Here is a 17,003-nt window from a genome sequence, read left to right on the forward strand (position 1 = left end):
ACACATTGTTCTGAATTTTCAGGAGAGTCACTTTCTACCATTTGCTGAAGCAGTATCTTTCCCTGTTTTAAACATTTATTTTTCTGCATGTTTGCAGCCGTTATTCTACCAATAACGTACATATAAATTATCCTATATGAAGAAAACTGTTATTTTGCACATGTGACTGCTCACGAAGTCTTTTTAAAAAATACAGTGATTACCGTGGAATAGATAAGCAAATTCAAGAAAAACATTGTGGAAAAACTCAGTGCTGACTTTTGACCACCCGTCTTCGTTTTGGTTTTGCTCCTTCAAATTACCTAGAGAAAGACCATAATCTTCTCCTCATACAGCTGGATGGAAGCCAGACCTCTGGCTCCAGAGGTAAAGGGCAAAAAGTAAAAAATCCTGCCTGAACAAGCAGCTCCACCCATTCCTTTGAATCACTTTGGCTTTTTGACAACAAAATTGAGCTCTGAAGAAAATTCATTCATTGCTTTAGTTCTGAGCAAAACTCAAATCGCTGAGCTTATACAACAGACAGAACTGTTATCATATAAGCCAATATGCTACTTAGCAAATAGAGGGACACATGGTTCACTGAAATGATTAACATGCGCTGCATACACGCATGACTCTTTGCTGTGGGACATCATAAATTTAGTTGGAGCTTCTTTTCTTTCCCTAAAATAGTTTGATTTTTTCCCTCAGGGTCCATTTCAAGATGTTTATATTGTCACAGAAAGGCAACCTTGAGTGCAGTGGCCAAAGATAAGACCAACCAATTAGGGCACTGTAGGACACTTATTCCGTCTTAAAATGAGTAAGCTTATATTGTGGTACCTATTATCTACTGCTCTATTAGTCATTTGGGACCTAAACATCATGAGAGTGTGGGAAGAAAACCCAGTTTTCATCCCATAGAGATAATTCATACTGTCCACTAGTGAATGATAAATAAGAGATTTAACTGAAGTAAATGGAAATATATACATATTTCATTCTAATAAGTGGGTTCTATACTATGCATCTAAGGCCTTTGAATTGCCGATATTAAAAAAAATTGAAAAGTGATTTGTAAAAGTAAATACTATCCTTGAACATATTTGGGGGCATTTGCTTTTCACACAGTTCGGAGGATTTTAAATAAAGCTAACAATCTGATAAACATTCAGCTTTATCTTTTGTGCATATTGCTCTTAGAGAAATTAAATTGATTTTAGTGTACATATTTTTGACAGTTTTTCCAAATAAAACATATTTTTGTGCATCCATTTTCTGCATCTATACATGTTCTACTTCCCTTTGTACACCCATAAATGTTCTGGAAATATTGTGTACATTATAAAGTGGGAAGAAAAGTATATTTTTGCATATTTTCTCCATGAGCTTGTAATATGTTTATTAGAACTATTTTTTTTTCATTTTATATTTTAAAATTTCCTAGCAAAATGTTCAGTAGATTCTGATTCCCAAGGTTGCCCTTAGTAAGTAAATAGAAGACCGAGACCAGAAAATCAAAATGCCCAAGATAACCTATCATGAATTGCATAATATAATGATATTTTCCATACCTTTCAAGACAGTTTTTAATCCTTAAATTTCCAAAACGTCCCCACACAGACCCCACCACCTACCTGGAAAAAACCAACAAATCCAAAATAAAAGCCTCTCCCATCAGTGAAGAGATCCAGCAAAGAATTATCCCCAGAGAGAAATCTTCTAGATGTCCCAAACTCTATGGCCTCTCCAAGATACACAAAGAAGGAACACCACTCAGACCCATAGTCAGCTCCATAGGCTCACCTCTACAGAATCTTGCCAAATTCCTAGCCAAACAACTCCAACCCTACGCAGAATCCATCACCTCACACGTACAAAACTCACTCCACTTAATAGAAACAATAAAGAAAGAAAACCTACAACCCAGCAACCTACTTGTGAGCTTCGATGCCATATCCCTCTTCACCCAAGTGCCTATAAAAGAAGCCTTGATAACTATCCAGAACAAACACAACCATGGACCTGACCAACCACATCATGGACCTGACCAACCACTGCCTAACCAACGCATACTTCATCCATAATGGACAAAGATACAAACAGATAGGAACACCCATGGGATCAGCCCTCTCACTCATCATCGTAAACTTATACATGGAACATTTTGAAACTAACACCTTAGATAAATCTGAACACAAACCCAAACTCTGGCTTAGATATGTTGATGACACTTTCATGATTTGGCCACATGGAAAAGAAAAACTGGACAACTTCCTCACACATCTCAACAGCCTACATCCTAAAATACAATTCACTATGGAAATAGAAGCAAACACCAACTTCCCTTTCAGGATGTCCTAATCTACAAAAAACCCAATGGCTCCCTAGGACACACCATCTACTGGAAAAAAACACACACCAACCGCTACTTAAACACACAATCCCATCACCACCATGCACAGATCAACTCTGTAGCCAAGACCCTCATCTCCAACCAAACGCCTAGCTGACAAAGATCAGCTGAAAACTGAATTACACATTCTCACAAACTTATTAATCTCCCAACGGATTCCAAAGAAAAACAATTACCAACCTAATCCAAAGGGAGACTCCCCCAAAAAACTGAGACACAGAACAGGAGAACAGCATCGCCCTCCTTCCTTACATCAAAGGCACCACAGATAAAATCAGCAAAATTCTCCACAAACATAACAGCCTGTTTTGCCATTGCAGGTGACCAGCAGCAACCTGATTGGGCTATCAGCCATGCGTCCGTGACTAAGCCTACCCATAGGATATACCTGACTGTGCGCATAGAGGAAGAGCCCTGCAAGATGGAAGTGGACACTGGCTCTTCCAAATCCCTGGTCTCTTGGGCTACTATCAAATGGATAGTGCCCAGCCTGGCCAAAGCTGAACTCAGGCAGTGCCCACTTTACCTCAGAGACTAGCAAGGACAGCCAATACCCATTGTGGGTTGCGGCACATTCACCATAGCCAGCAATAACTTCCAGGGGCCTCTTTCCCTTATCATTGTAGATGGCCATCTGCCCAGCCTCCTGGGGCTTGATTGGTCTCCGCATTGGGACTCAATATCTCTGGCATCCACTCCGTTGTTCCAGATTCCTTCGCCGCGCTGGCCAGCAAGTTCACTGACATATTTGACAACAAGCTTGATAAATATAATGGTACCCCCATTTCTTTTAACTTGGACCCCCAGGTGGCGCCAATACGTCTAAAACCCAGGAGAGTGCCTTTTGCTCTTCAGCCCAAAGTAGATTTAGAGCTAGATAAATTAATAGCACAAAGAGTACTCGAAGCAGTAGACCACTCCCCCTGGGAGACCCCCATAGTAATACCTATTAAGCAGAATGGTAGTATTAGAATTTGCAGGGATTTTAAATGCACCATTAATAAAGGGTTGCAAGCCAACCCTTACCCAGTGCCAGTTCAACATCTGCTCCATTCCTTGGGCCAGGGAAACATTTTTGCCAAGTTAGACTTGGCACAAGCGTACCAGCAGCTCCTGATGGACAAAGCCACTGCCATGGCTCAAACCATCGTAATGCACCGGGGAGCTTTCAAATGTAAACGCTTGCAATTTGGGGTCAGTGTAGCCCCGGGTATTTTCCAGAGCCTAATGGAGCAAATGCTCCAGGGGCTGCCAGGGGTGGTACCCTATTTTGATGACGTGCTTATATCCACTTTGGATCAAGCTGAGCTTGTTGATAAATTAAGAGCAGCCCTGACCTGTTTCCGCCAAGCGGAGCTGAAACTCAACAAGAAAAGTGTAGGATAGGGATCCCAAATGTAGAATTTTGGGAGTATCTAGTTGATTCCAAAGGCATCCACCCTACTCTGTCCAAGGTAGAGGCAATTAAGAAAGCCCCTACACCCTCCTCTAAGGCTGAACTGCAAGCCTTTCTGGGGCTGCTTAATTTTTACTCCATTTTTTTTACCCCATAAGGCGACTTTGGCAGAGCTGGCGGGAGAATGCAGCCAATCTATTGGTTCAGCGTCTGACAGCTCTAGTATAAAAAGGACTGTCAGCTGTCAAATGTTGCTGTTTGCCGGGTCGAGGTTTGCCTTACATATTGCCGTATTATACTGTTAATAAAGATTGTGTTAGCTTCAACCTGCCTTGCCTCACTTCCTATCTGCTTCGTTCTCGCTACAGAACAGAGAGGATCACTGATTTGAAAGAGGGATAAGAGGGGGAAGGATAAAACACCACCTATCTTCTGTCTACAAACCGTACTCTCAGCAGTTCCAAGAAAGATCCCAACCCCATTTGCACTTTAATACAGGTAACCCCCAAGTGGCCTCAAGAGCTTTTAGGGAAAGTGCTAACAACCAGAGGACTGCAAAGAAATATGATCCTTCCAACCCACCCACCCACCTACCCTCAACCCCCATCCTGCGAGAACAAAAGCTTCCATCTCTCCCATCATTTGCCAGAACCGATGAAGCTTCTTGGAAGAGAACTGAAACACCTTCTTTCTCAAGGACAAAACAGTCCCAGCTACCTTTTGAAAAAATACTTTTGAGACAACTATGACCTGGATGACTGAGAATCTCCACAGACACACAGATGTTCTGAGACATTTTAACTTTACCTATGAGCATAATAATCCATTCTGGGAAAAGGATTGGTAGCTGCAGGCAAGCCAAAGGTTGAATAACCATATAGGACTGTTTGCTTTGCATTGTATAGGAATGTTGTGTCCTACTAAAGTAAAACTTAGATCACAGAAGAATCAATCATGCATCTGTTTAAATTATTTTGTTGAAATAAATTAAGAGGGGCGAAAAACAGATTCGGAGGAAGGATGCATGAGTATAAAACAAATATGTGCATGTTTTGGGAATACCAATTGTCCAAGACGGTGCAAGTGGGAGTTAAAGGAAATTAATTTAAGAAGAAAGAAAAAAAATCAAAGGCAAAGCTTCCTGCCAGTCCAACTGTACCTGACCACATGGAAGAAACCACATTTAAGACTCCAAGCATCTCTCTCTTCTTAGATTTTACCAGAATCCCCACTCCACCCCCAACAAGGACCAGAAGCAATGAAAAGTAAAAGATTAGTTAGTATATTATGTCATCCACAGACAAAAAGAACAGGAAACTTGTGTTTAAGGAGGAATGGCTTATTATTTGAACTGTGACAAAATATTGTAAGACCGTGATACATTTTTAGTAAGCCATATCACTTAATATGCTTTTAAATGACTCTTTCTATTAACACATAGAAACACATAGAAATCCTTAGCAAAGTCAGGGGTTGAACCTTGGAAAGGCTGCAGGAAGCATGAAGAACCTAAGCCTAGACTCATTGGCATCGATGGGAATTTCTTCACAAAGCATCATTTCAGATTAAGACCTTTACTCAGGATTGGGGGGCTATTTTTCCAGTTGCTATTGTTCTAATTAACTAGGGATTAACTAGTCAATCCCTAACTATTTGATGCAATTTATTTATAATTTTAAAAACTAACCATTATATGGTAGTCTTCAACCTACTACCACAATTGGGACCAGAATTTCAATTTGTTATCTTAAGTAAGTCCTTCCCAAATTTATGAGTTTCTGATCTCATTGACTTTGTTTGTTGAAAGATCACAAGTAATGATCACATGACCATGGGAAACTGCAACCATTATAAATATGTGGCAATTGTCAAGCACCCAAATTTTGATCATGTAATTGATGCTGTGATGGTTGTAAGTCCAAGGGCCGGACACAGTTACTTCTTCAGAGCCATTCTAATTTTGAATGATCACTAAATTAATGGTTTAGTTGAAAACTATCTGTAGAAGCCTCAATGATTTATGGTAATATCATTCAATATTCTTCCCTCCCACTTGTCTTTGAGTTCCTCTTTTACCATGTTATTATTTCGTCCATCTAGTTAAACCTTCTTTTCCATGTAGTCTCTCTGCTGTCTAATATGAAGCCTAAACCTAATTATATTTCTTATTAATTTCTGCATATTAAGGTCAATTAAAAGATTCTTGCTAGGAAGTAGGGGAAGACAGATGAGACAACATAAGCATATTGTATCAGAACAGTGATGTTGCTTTACCTATGCTAAAGTGAAAACTGAACATCAGGGAATAAAAATGACATATTTAACAGTGTAGTATTGCTTATGCAGTAGTCCCCAAAAGTTCCTAACACAGTTCCAATATTTATATTGTACTGCACACAAAATTTATATACATTACAGGATAAAAATGTTGACTATGCTGTATATTTTCCATATAGAATTAATGGATGAATAAAGCAGTTAAAAATTGCATTTTGAAACTCTGTTTGAACTTGTTCAGTTCGCCAAAGCAGAGTTATTCCTTTTGATGCATGGCAGAATAAAGAAATGCTCTAACAAAACAACGTCTAAGTGATGCAAATCTGTTTTTTCTTCATGTGGAGTAGTATAATTCTCCTGTATGATAACAGGGTACACAGCATAGGGATTGCTGTACGTTAACATTAGCTAATAATCCGTGGTATCTATTAGTGAACAGGTGGTCTTAAGAAAAGAGTTTACATTTTCAAAGCACTAATGCACTGAAGTCTTAGCTAATACCAGGATATACCTTGATTTTGGGGGCATTTTAATTCAGCTTTCATGAGTGTGCTATGATCTCATGATTCAGTGATCAAAATTACGTTGGCTTCATAAACGAAAACTGCATCCTAGACAACAAAAACAGGAAATTTTAAATAATTTATGTAAAAAATTGAGCATTTTACAGTTATTATATACTTCAGAACAAAGTAACTTTTCCTGAATTATATGTCAACATTTCCCTATGTTCGTAAAAATTATGGCTTCTAGGAACTGCTCTCAGAAGATTAATGTTTTGTAGGGACCTAAGACTTCTTTCCCGTGATACATTGCTTTAGTTCTTAGAGATATGCTATAATTAGAAATGTTCATGTAATGGGTCTGTCTTGATGTCTTTGAGAAAAAAACTAGAGTTGGGTGACTGAGAATGTGCTTTGTATGGAACATTTTTGAATTTATAAAATACATTTACATTTTTGTATCACATAGATGGCATTTCCTAACATTTTTGGTCTGTTGGGAAGGATTCAGGAAACATTTGCTAGATTATTCAGCACTTAACTTCTATATGATTTACAGACTCCATCATCTGATATTCATGATACAATGTTGATAATATTAATATTGATGGTGTCCACCACTAATATTGCTACATAGTAGTGTGCAGCCACCATCATCTGACATTATCCAATATGAAATAATATGTGTTTAAATTCAGGAGTATGCAACCTATCTGATTATCTAACATCTGACCTTCCAAAATAATTTAGAAAAAATTATATTAACTTCATGTATTCATTCACTAAAACAAGTAGATTATTATGGCCTTTTTTAACTTTCTGAAATTGGAATATAAATAAAAATGTCATATTAAAATCTAAGCTCTTCAGAAAATTCATTCTGTTTTGAAATAGGCAGAATTTTATATCAATTTGTACAAGCTTCATTGTTTAACAAATACATTCATAAACACTGTAAAAAAAATACCAAGCTATTTACATTCACGTTTATTGTGTTTGTAAGACAATAAACTTGAATTTAAATCCAAATGTCAGTGAATGGCCTTATACAGGTCCCCATCTCTCAGATTTTATTTGCAGCTTGGGAAAAATGGCAATATAAATGCCATAGTCATTCAATGATATTATAATGAGTTAACCAAATTCTTATAGCTTACTAACATCAAATGTTACATATTATAGGCAAGCTCAAGCTCTATCCTTATAGAAATACCAACAGTTAGAATGGGGTGTTGGTTCTTACCTGATACACCCCTTCTCGAGGCAGGTGGAGACAGCGGTCATGCATGGGGTTAACTCAATCAGTAACCAATAGAATTGGATAAATAAAATGCCTATATACCTAGATACGTGAATATGTGAAAAAGATACATTCACATATATCAATAGGCGCAATGAAGTTATATAGTCTTCTGGGTACGCTTATTTGTACCCAGAAACTAATGGAAAATAGTTCTGAAGAAGTTAAATACTAAGGTATTCTTGGGGAAACATCTATTATATCAGGTATAATACTGTAGAATGGACACCATCCATTTTTGCTTAGTACTGACAGTTGGAGGAAAGGACAGAGACCAAAGCAAGCCTTCTGAATATTATGTCTTACCTTTGTGGTCCACAATTTGACAGTCCAATCAAATGACGATGTAACAAATAGATGAGAGAAATCAATTGGACCAACTGCCATGTGGCAATTGATTCCTGTCACTGGGCCCTGGTGACCTTCAAAAACTTCTCCAATCCCTGCTTTACTGTAGAAAAAAAAAATCATTTAGAAAACCTTCATAGTTTTCCTCACTAAAAATGCTATGATATAAGCATTCCATTTTCAAAATCCGTAAGACTAAAGTCACCTGTTCTTGCAAAGACGATGTTCATAACAAACAACAATGTTTGAAATGGTTTTAGTGTAGCCTGAGATATAAGCTCTGGTCTCCTATATAAAATATACTATGGTTTGGATTGTATCTCTATTACCTGTATACATATATCAATCAAGTGTGGAAGCACAAACATCTTATTGCACTGCTAAAAGTTCTATAAATAAGACTAATAAAATATACAGAACATCCCAAATAGCAGAGTTTTTATGATTAGAAAGAAAACTAATGATTCTAAAGGTTAAGAAAGTTCTAAAAAAGGAACGGTTCATGAACATATTTCATTTATAAAGTAAACATTATTATTTCCTAGTCATCTTTGGAGACTATTCTAAAAAGCAGCATATGAGTTTTACTGATATATATGCAGTCACTGATCATCTGGTATTTTTCTCTTCCCCACACAAACAGCAATTTTGGAGTTAAGTAACAACTTCAGTATTCCATAAGAACAAATACAGCAACAATGAATATTTGTAGTATTTTAAAGACAAGTAATTGAGAACCAGCTCATTTTAGTGGTTTAGTATTACCGGTTGGCCAAAAACTGGGACACTGTGAGTTCTAATTTTACCTTAGGCATGAAAGCCAGCTAAATGATTGTTAGCCAGTTACTCTCTCTTAGCCCAACCCACCTCACAGGGTTGTTATGGGGAAAATAGGACGAAGAAATTTTGAATATATTCTGTGAAATGAATTATTTATAAGAATAATAAGTGATACGATAGATAGGCAGATAAAGATTGATAAATCATAGATAGATGATAGATAGATGATAGATAGATAAGATCGTGAATATTTGTGAACTCACATAAAGTCTCTGCTCCAGATAAAATCAGAAATATTTAAAAAAATTACCTGAAGCCATTAATTACTGGAAAATCTCCTGCATGATTTCAACCATTTTACCACATTGTAACCTAAAGAAATGCCATAAGCACAATCATATAGCCCAAAAAAAAGGGGGTGGGGGTGGGAGAAAGTACCTTCCATGGCGACAAGCTGTGTAGACAGTGCCCTCTTCACTTCCAACTACAAAGTTGTTAACATCTCCAGTTGGGAAAGCCATTCCAGTAACTGCCACTGGCTTGGATTTATTATATACTAGCTCCATACTCTCCTAAAATAAGTTAGAAACATTTCTTTTCAATTGGTTGTTTCTTGAGCGCAGTAAGATTGGGACAAGAGAGAGACGTAATGAAACTTCTCCAGCCCGAAGAATCTACCTGCAGATTCCTGAGGATCTAATCCAGTGGTGGGTTTCAAATTTTTTTAGAACCTTTTCTGTAGGTGTGGCCTGCTTTGTGGGAGTGGCTTGCTGGCCATGTGACTGGGTGGGAATGGCTTGCCAGCCATGTGACTGGGTGGGTGTGGCCAACTTGTAAAATGTGGTGAAACTCACTTAACAACGCTCTTGCTTAGCAACCAAAATGTTGGCTCAGAAACTCTGGCATTTGAAGCACACAAGTCTTAAAGCTGTCAAGTTATAAGACCCTTGCACCCCTAACCCTTTAGAAAAAAAACCAGGGTTGTTCAAACTTGACAGCTTTAAGACTTGTGCACTTCAACTCCCAGAATTCCTCCTCTCGCTCTTCATCTTGATGGTGTGCGGACGGGTGGGGGGAGGGAACAGGTTCTAAATCTGTAGATTTGTGGAACATGTTCTATAGAAGAGGTTAGAACTGGCAGAAACCCACCCCTGATCTAATCATATTAAAAAGTATTGGTGGGAAAGGACACACTAAGTCTTTTTTTACTTCCAGAAATACTCTGCAGATCATACGTTTTTGCTATTAATGCTATTTGTTTCTTGGTGATCAACAGATTATGCTGAGATTTAGTGGTGAGGAAAATGGAATGGAATCTCTATGGTTCTGGGGAAATCACTGTTTTTCTTTCTTCTACCACAGGTGGGTGCTACTGGTTCACCCCGGTTTGCGCTTGGTTGGTTTGTTGGCCTGGGTCGCAGAACCGGCAGCGACCCAGGTTGGCCACGCCTCCAAACTGGTTCCCCGGTTGCCACTGTCATTGCCAGCATGGTTTTTAAATTAATGTTCTGCACATGCATAGAAAATTTTACAAGTAACTGTGCATGTGTGCACAGCACATGAAGCACGCGTGAAGCAAACCAGCAGTAATGGCAGCAGGAACCCACCCCTGCATTCTACCTATAAAAATCTTGCCAAGAGGTGACACTAATTATCAAAGAAAATTGCAGCCTTATTTATGATTCTGAAACAGTATTTAAGCCTATGTGCTAATATAATAATCTCTCTTTATGGTGTTCTTACATCCAAAATTTCACTTTGATAGAAACTGTTCTAAAATTACTTTCATTACCACTTTTTCTATGCTTCTTTCATCTGGCTTCCACCATTTCCTACCTAGGTCTTTCAATCTTGCCCACAATTCACAGTTCCCTTCATGTTTATCATATGTGTAGTTCCTAAGCCTCTACCTGTAGGCATAATAAATTGCATCATACCTCTATAGTAGTGGTGGCTTTCAAATTTTTTTAGAACCTCTTCTGTAGGTGTGGCCTGTTTTGTGGGAGTGGCTTGCCAGCCATGTGACCGAGTGGTAGTGGCTTGCCATCCAAGTGACCGGGTGGGCGTGGCCAACTTGTAAAATGTGGTGAAACTCACTTAACAATGCTCTTGCTTAGCAACTAAAATGTTGGCTCAGAAACTCTGGCATTTGAAGCACGCAAATCTTAAAGCTGTCAAGTTACAAGACCCTTGCACCCCTAACCCTTTAGAAAAAAAAACTCAGGGGTGATCAAACTTGACAGCTTTAAGACTTGTGGACTTCAACTCCCAGAATTCCTCCTCTCGCTCTTCATCTTGATGATGTGCGGATGGGTGGGGGGAGGGAGCTGGAACCGGTTCTAAATGGCACTGTAGATTTGTGGAACATCTTCTATAGAAGAGGTTAAAACTGGCAGGAACCCACCCCTGCTATAGGATTACCTCTTTAACATGGAAATGATACATTATTTCCCTAGTTGGAAGGGAAAGGCTAATCTTACTAACTAATTTTAGAGCTATTAAGCATGGCCTAATGTGACCACCCTTTCACTCTCAGGCCATTTACAAGAGGTGGTAACTCTTTCAAACATAGTAAAATAGGCTTCTATAATCTTTTTTATTTGTTAACTTAGGCAATTTGATACCTTTGGGACCATCTTCCCTTTCTATATGTTCTGAAATCCCTAGAGGTAAATAGGTCTCTCCTGGTGACCAGACTGTAAGTAAATCTATCAGACCCCTAAATCTTCTCATTTCTCTTCTACTCTTTTCCATTCTAGCCAATCTTTCCTCTGGGTCTCCCCCCAAAGCTGGTCTTCTCCTTCTTTTTTAATTAATCAAAGCTTTTCCTCTTGCTGCTGCTCCAACATTTCTGTAATGATATTGGTCCAAGTACCCAAACCTAATCCCTTTTTTGACTGTGTAGTTTTCCAGAAGGATGAAGAGGGCTCTCTACTAGCCCTGACCTAAGAAAAAAGTGGTTTAAATGGTAAAAGTACTGGAATTTGGGGCTTGACTGTGTCACCTTGAATTTCAGACATTACATAAAGAGAAATTGCAGCATAGTTATACATGCAGATCAGCTATAGCATCTAGTTTCAATAACTTAGAGAAACACAAGTCAGGAATGGCATGGATAGAAATTAAGTCAGAGAGAGATCAAGGGAGAAACCCTAAGGTACTTAACTGAATTTGAAAATCTTATCAGCCATAATTTGAAGTAACTACTGGGACCAAGTCTAACTCAGAAATGGAAAAAGTCAAAGCTGTACTGTATGTACAGATGTGGCACAATTGTTCAGTGATATTTCAGAAGAATAAGAGACAGTGAGTTTCAATTATAAAGAAGTAGACTTCCTTGGACACATTGGCTGGGCATCAGAAAAATATCTCTTTAAATGTAAGTGTTTTGAGATACTCAGAGCAGACACGTTCAAAAAATTCTATACTATGTATATTGTAAGCTTACAGTAACAGAATCGTGCAACTCTGAAAGAACTTTTACTCTCCCTACCTAGGGACAGTCTCCTTCAGTCTCAGATTTATCTGATAAATGTCTGTGCTGCTTCTCTTCCTCTCGCCTCCCAAGGTCATTCTCAAATTCCATTACATTGTGTCAGGAATGTTCTTCAAATGGATGGGTGGGCATTGAGAGAGATGATTCCCCAAGTGTCTTCCAATCCCTACAGTCTATGAGTACTAACTTTAGTATACTCTATAACTTCTTCTCTTACTTAAGCAAAGATAGACAATTTAGAAGTTTCCTATTTCTTATATTTTGCTAGAGCTAGCACTGCTTATCTCTTCAATTTTTACCTATTTATTTCATTCTTAAGTTTCATCCCAATACTGTACTAAGTACACTATTATACCGAGTACATTTTCTATGATTTTCAAATGGCAGAGACACACTCACATACACAGAGATGGAACACACACACACACACACACACACACACACACACACACACACACTTGCAGCAGGAGCCTAAAATGAGCTTAGTAGTTCTAGATAACAAAAGTTTCTACTCCAGCATAAAAACACACCACACTCTCTCTCACAGCTCTTGTATGTATGACAGAGATCAACCCATTTCACAATCCTACCAATTGGTGCTCTGCTCATTGACCAATGTCTTTAAGTGTAGCCCAGTTTTTTTTTTTAAAAAAAAATACAGGTAGTCCTTGAGTTACAATCACAATTGTGCCGAAAAGTTCTGTTGCTAAGAGAAACATTTGTTAAGTGAAGGTTGCCCCATTTTACAACCTTTCTTGCCACAGTTGTTAAGTGTATCAGTGCAGTTGTTAAATTATTAGCACGGTTGTTAAATGAATCCGGTTTCTCCATTGACTTTGCTTGTCAGAGGTCACAAAAGGGGTTGACATGATTCTAGGACACTGCCACCATCATAAATATGAACCAGTTGCCAAACATCTGAATTATAATCACATGATCATGGGGATACTGCAATGGTCATAAGTGTGAAAAATGGTCATGTCACTTTGTTCAGTGCTGTTGTAACTTAGAACGGTCACTAAATGAACTGTTGTAAGTCGAGGACTATTATAGTGCCTATCTCTGTTCTACATGAATGTAATTTGATAAGGGAGACAAACACACTCCTATCAACCTTTGTCTCTCTTATATTTCACTGTTTTCAAAAGTTCAATAAATCTATGTAGCAGGTTCATTTCTGGTATCAGGAGTGGAGAGAATAAACTTGCGTAAAATAACAAACTATTTTACAAAGGAGGAGGAATTGTTTTCTCCCTATCCTTATATGAGTTGCTTTACATAAAGAATAAATGTCAGCCTTGGCTATATATAACTTGAACAAACTTGTGGATTCTGTTTCAGAACATTTCTTAATAAGTTAGAATAGAATAGAATAAAATAAAATAGAATAGAATAGAATAGAAAACAGAGTTGAAAAGGACCTTGGAGGTCTTCTAGTCCAACCCCCTGCCTAGGCAGGAAACCCTACATCACTTCAGACAAACGGTTATCCAACATCTTTTTTTAAACTTCCAGTGTTGGGGCATTCACAAGTTCTGGAGGCAAGTTGTTCCACTGATTAATTGTTCTAATTGTCAGGAAATTTCTCCTTAGTTCTAAGTTGCTTCTCTCCTTGAGTAGTTTCGACCCATTGCTTCTTGTTCAACCCTTGGAGAATAGCTTGACTCCTTCTTCTTTGTGGCAACCTCTGAGATATTGGAACACTGCTAACAACAATTGTTGTTATCTAAAGTGACAAATGGTGGCCTTATAAATCTTTCCCTTCCCCAGTTAATACACACCAGACTCCCAAATTCCTTATGCTGGCTCATATTTGTTTGTTTTCAGATTGGGAAAGATTGCCTAACAATAATATTTAAGAATATGAAAAAGCATTTGTCTAGTTTTTATTGTGATTTCTTTGTTTATGACTATTTCTAGATTCGATTAAAAATTTACAATATATGCTACATTACAATGAAATCTACATTGGGTAAACGGTGTTACGGAATGCTTGATATACCGCAACATGCCTGATTACCTGTATTTTAGAACAGATTACTTCATTTTCACTTGAAACTGACCTGAGTATTAACGCATTACTCTAATTACATGATTTCAGACAAAGGAAATGGGTTTTGGCTCTAAGAGGAGGCAATTGCTGGAAGCAAGCTGAACTCTTTAAAGTACATCCATGGGTTTTAGTCTGCATAGGATGTGAGGCTTTAGCTTTTACGAATGACATTCCATTAATAGGTATCAGCCATCACTTTCTTCTTGTGTAAATAAAAACAAACCCACCTGTGGAGTTGAAAGCATATCCAAACTCCAAGAACACATTTTGCCATCTGTAGAAACGGTAATGAGATTGTGAGCGTTCTGTGTTCCAACGACATTTACACAGTAGACTGGATGCTGAAAACACACAAAATACACAAAAAAAGGGTGTAGATTAAACATTTTACAAACTATTCAGAGGTTATGTGCAATGGAAGCTGGATAGTTATTCAAGACTTCAATCTTCTTCTTTTGCCAAAATATGATGAACCTGTATGAGATTCAAAAGTTTCCTTTCTCTCTGCTCCTTCCTGTTATGCTGTCATATCTTAATAAAATGATTATTACTATGAAAATACAGCATTACATAGAAGCATAGATTATATAGGTAGTCCTTGACCTACAACCACAATTGAACCCAAAATTTATGTTGCTAAGTGACACATTTATTAAATGGGTTTTGTCTCATTTTACGACCTTTCTTGCCACCATTGTTCAGTTAATTACTTAATTAAGTATTAAGATAGTAACATAGTTGTTAAGTGAATCTGGCTTGTCAAAAAGCTGCAAAAGGTGACCACATAATTCCTGGACACTGCAACAGTTATAAATATAAGTCAGTTGCCAAACATCTGAATTTTGATTACAGGGATACTGCAATAGTCGTAAGTGTGAAAAATTGTCATATGTCACCTTTTCAGTGCTATTGTAACTTCAAGCAATCTCTAAATTAACTGTTGTAAGTTAGACTATCTGTACTTACAGGTATATGTTATCATGTCTATGGAGATTCTCAGTCATCCAGATCATGGTTGTCCCAAAGGTGCTTTTCTTTCCTTTCCCAAGAGCCTGAAGAAGCTATTTGGATGAGAAGCAAAATGTCTTCAAAGAAAAACCAGAAAATCCAGTTGCTTCTTGAAGGGAAAAAAAGGCACCTCTGGGACAAATATGTCAGCATGTGGATGACATTTGAAAAAGTAGAAGCCAATAAACTTCAATGTGGGAAAAAAAAACAAGAGGAAAGGGACAGAGGAAAGGGAGGGAGGGAGGGAGGACGGCCGGACGGCCAGATGGATCTCTGGCTTGTATAAAATATTTTCAACTAGTTCAGCAGCAAAAGAATATCAACAAGCTTTTCAGTCATGGATTTATTTATGTTCTAATATTCATTGAAATTAATCTGAAGTAACTGTTTATCATTTTCTAGGTGTATAGGGATGAATGGGAACAGCTAGGATTCAAGACCTTAACTAACGCGAGGAATATGATCAAGATTTGATCAGCTGCGTGTGATGTGGTTCGACATTTTGTGATCTGAGGTAACACAAGAAATCGGATTACATCATATGCAGCTGATCAAATCAACCCGAAACTAAACCATGACATCTCAGAAGACATCCAAACAATAACAACAGCACCAATTTACACAGATGGTACTTAAAATCAATGACTATGACTCAGCAATTACAGTCAGCCAATCACATAACCCGAAATCAGACCAGGACTCAGAAAGGTATTTAAAGGCCAGTGCTCCCCCAGACAAGCACAATCCAATCCACACTGAAGATGTCTCCTCGAATGGTGATGGACCGTCAAACAAACAACATATTACCAATCCGTTCTACTAATATTCAAAGACATTTCAAAGGGTTAGCATACTTATTTATTCTTGATTCTCCAAATGGCCCATCACTTTTTATGCAGTCTCCATTCATTCATCTCAAAACTTTTCTCCTGAATCATATAAATTCAGAGAAAGGGCGTTGGTACTTACCTGAGACGCCTCTTCTCCTAAGGTGGAGGCAGCATCCAGGCTGGGTTAACCTTCATCCAATCATATTGAAGACTGAGTCTGGTAACATTGTTAAGGTCCGCCCCTGTTGCCAGGTAGACCCAGCTTTTGACGAAGAAAAAACCCTAGACCCCGTGCGTCATCGTCAACAGTTGTAACATACCTGTACCCTGGACATCCAGTTGCAGCTTTCTGCTATGCCATTAATCTCCTCTGACTGTCCTTAACGCGTCATAACCAAGACGACAACCTTTTTTTTATTCAACAGGTAAACAGCAAAGGTAAAAACAGTAACACGCAAGGCATGACCAAGGATCAAGTCCCAATCAGGGAGGGGCTGGATGCTGCCTCCACCCTAGGAGAAGAGGTGTCTCAGGTAAGTACCAACAGCCTTTCTCACTAGTGGTGGAAGCAGCATCCAGGCTGGGATGTACCAAAGCAGTAACTGTCCCAGGGA

At 38.3% G+C, this 17,003-nt stretch overlaps 1 protein-coding gene across 2 annotated transcripts in view; it reads right to left on the reverse strand.

The window, feature by feature from the left end:
• DYNC1I1 (dynein cytoplasmic 1 intermediate chain 1) overlaps positions 1-17,003 on the reverse strand; it is a 215,259-nt gene that overhangs the window by 52,311 nt on the left and 145,945 nt on the right. For both annotated transcript variants that reach the window (XM_081932257.1, XM_081932256.1), the window contains exons 11-13: positions 14,779-14,892; positions 9,441-9,574; positions 8,181-8,325 (exon numbers count right to left, since the gene is read on the reverse strand). In XM_081932257.1, the coding sequence (XP_081788383.1) occupies positions 8,181-8,325; positions 9,441-9,574; positions 14,779-14,892 (393 nt within the window). The remainder of the gene's footprint in view (positions 1-8,180; positions 8,326-9,440; positions 9,575-14,778; positions 14,893-17,003) is intronic.

This window comes from Natrix helvetica, assembly GCF_964273705.1.
Source record: "Natrix helvetica genome assembly, chromosome: Z".
NCBI classification, from domain to species: Eukaryota; Metazoa; Chordata; class Lepidosauria; order Squamata; family Natricidae; genus Natrix; species Natrix helvetica.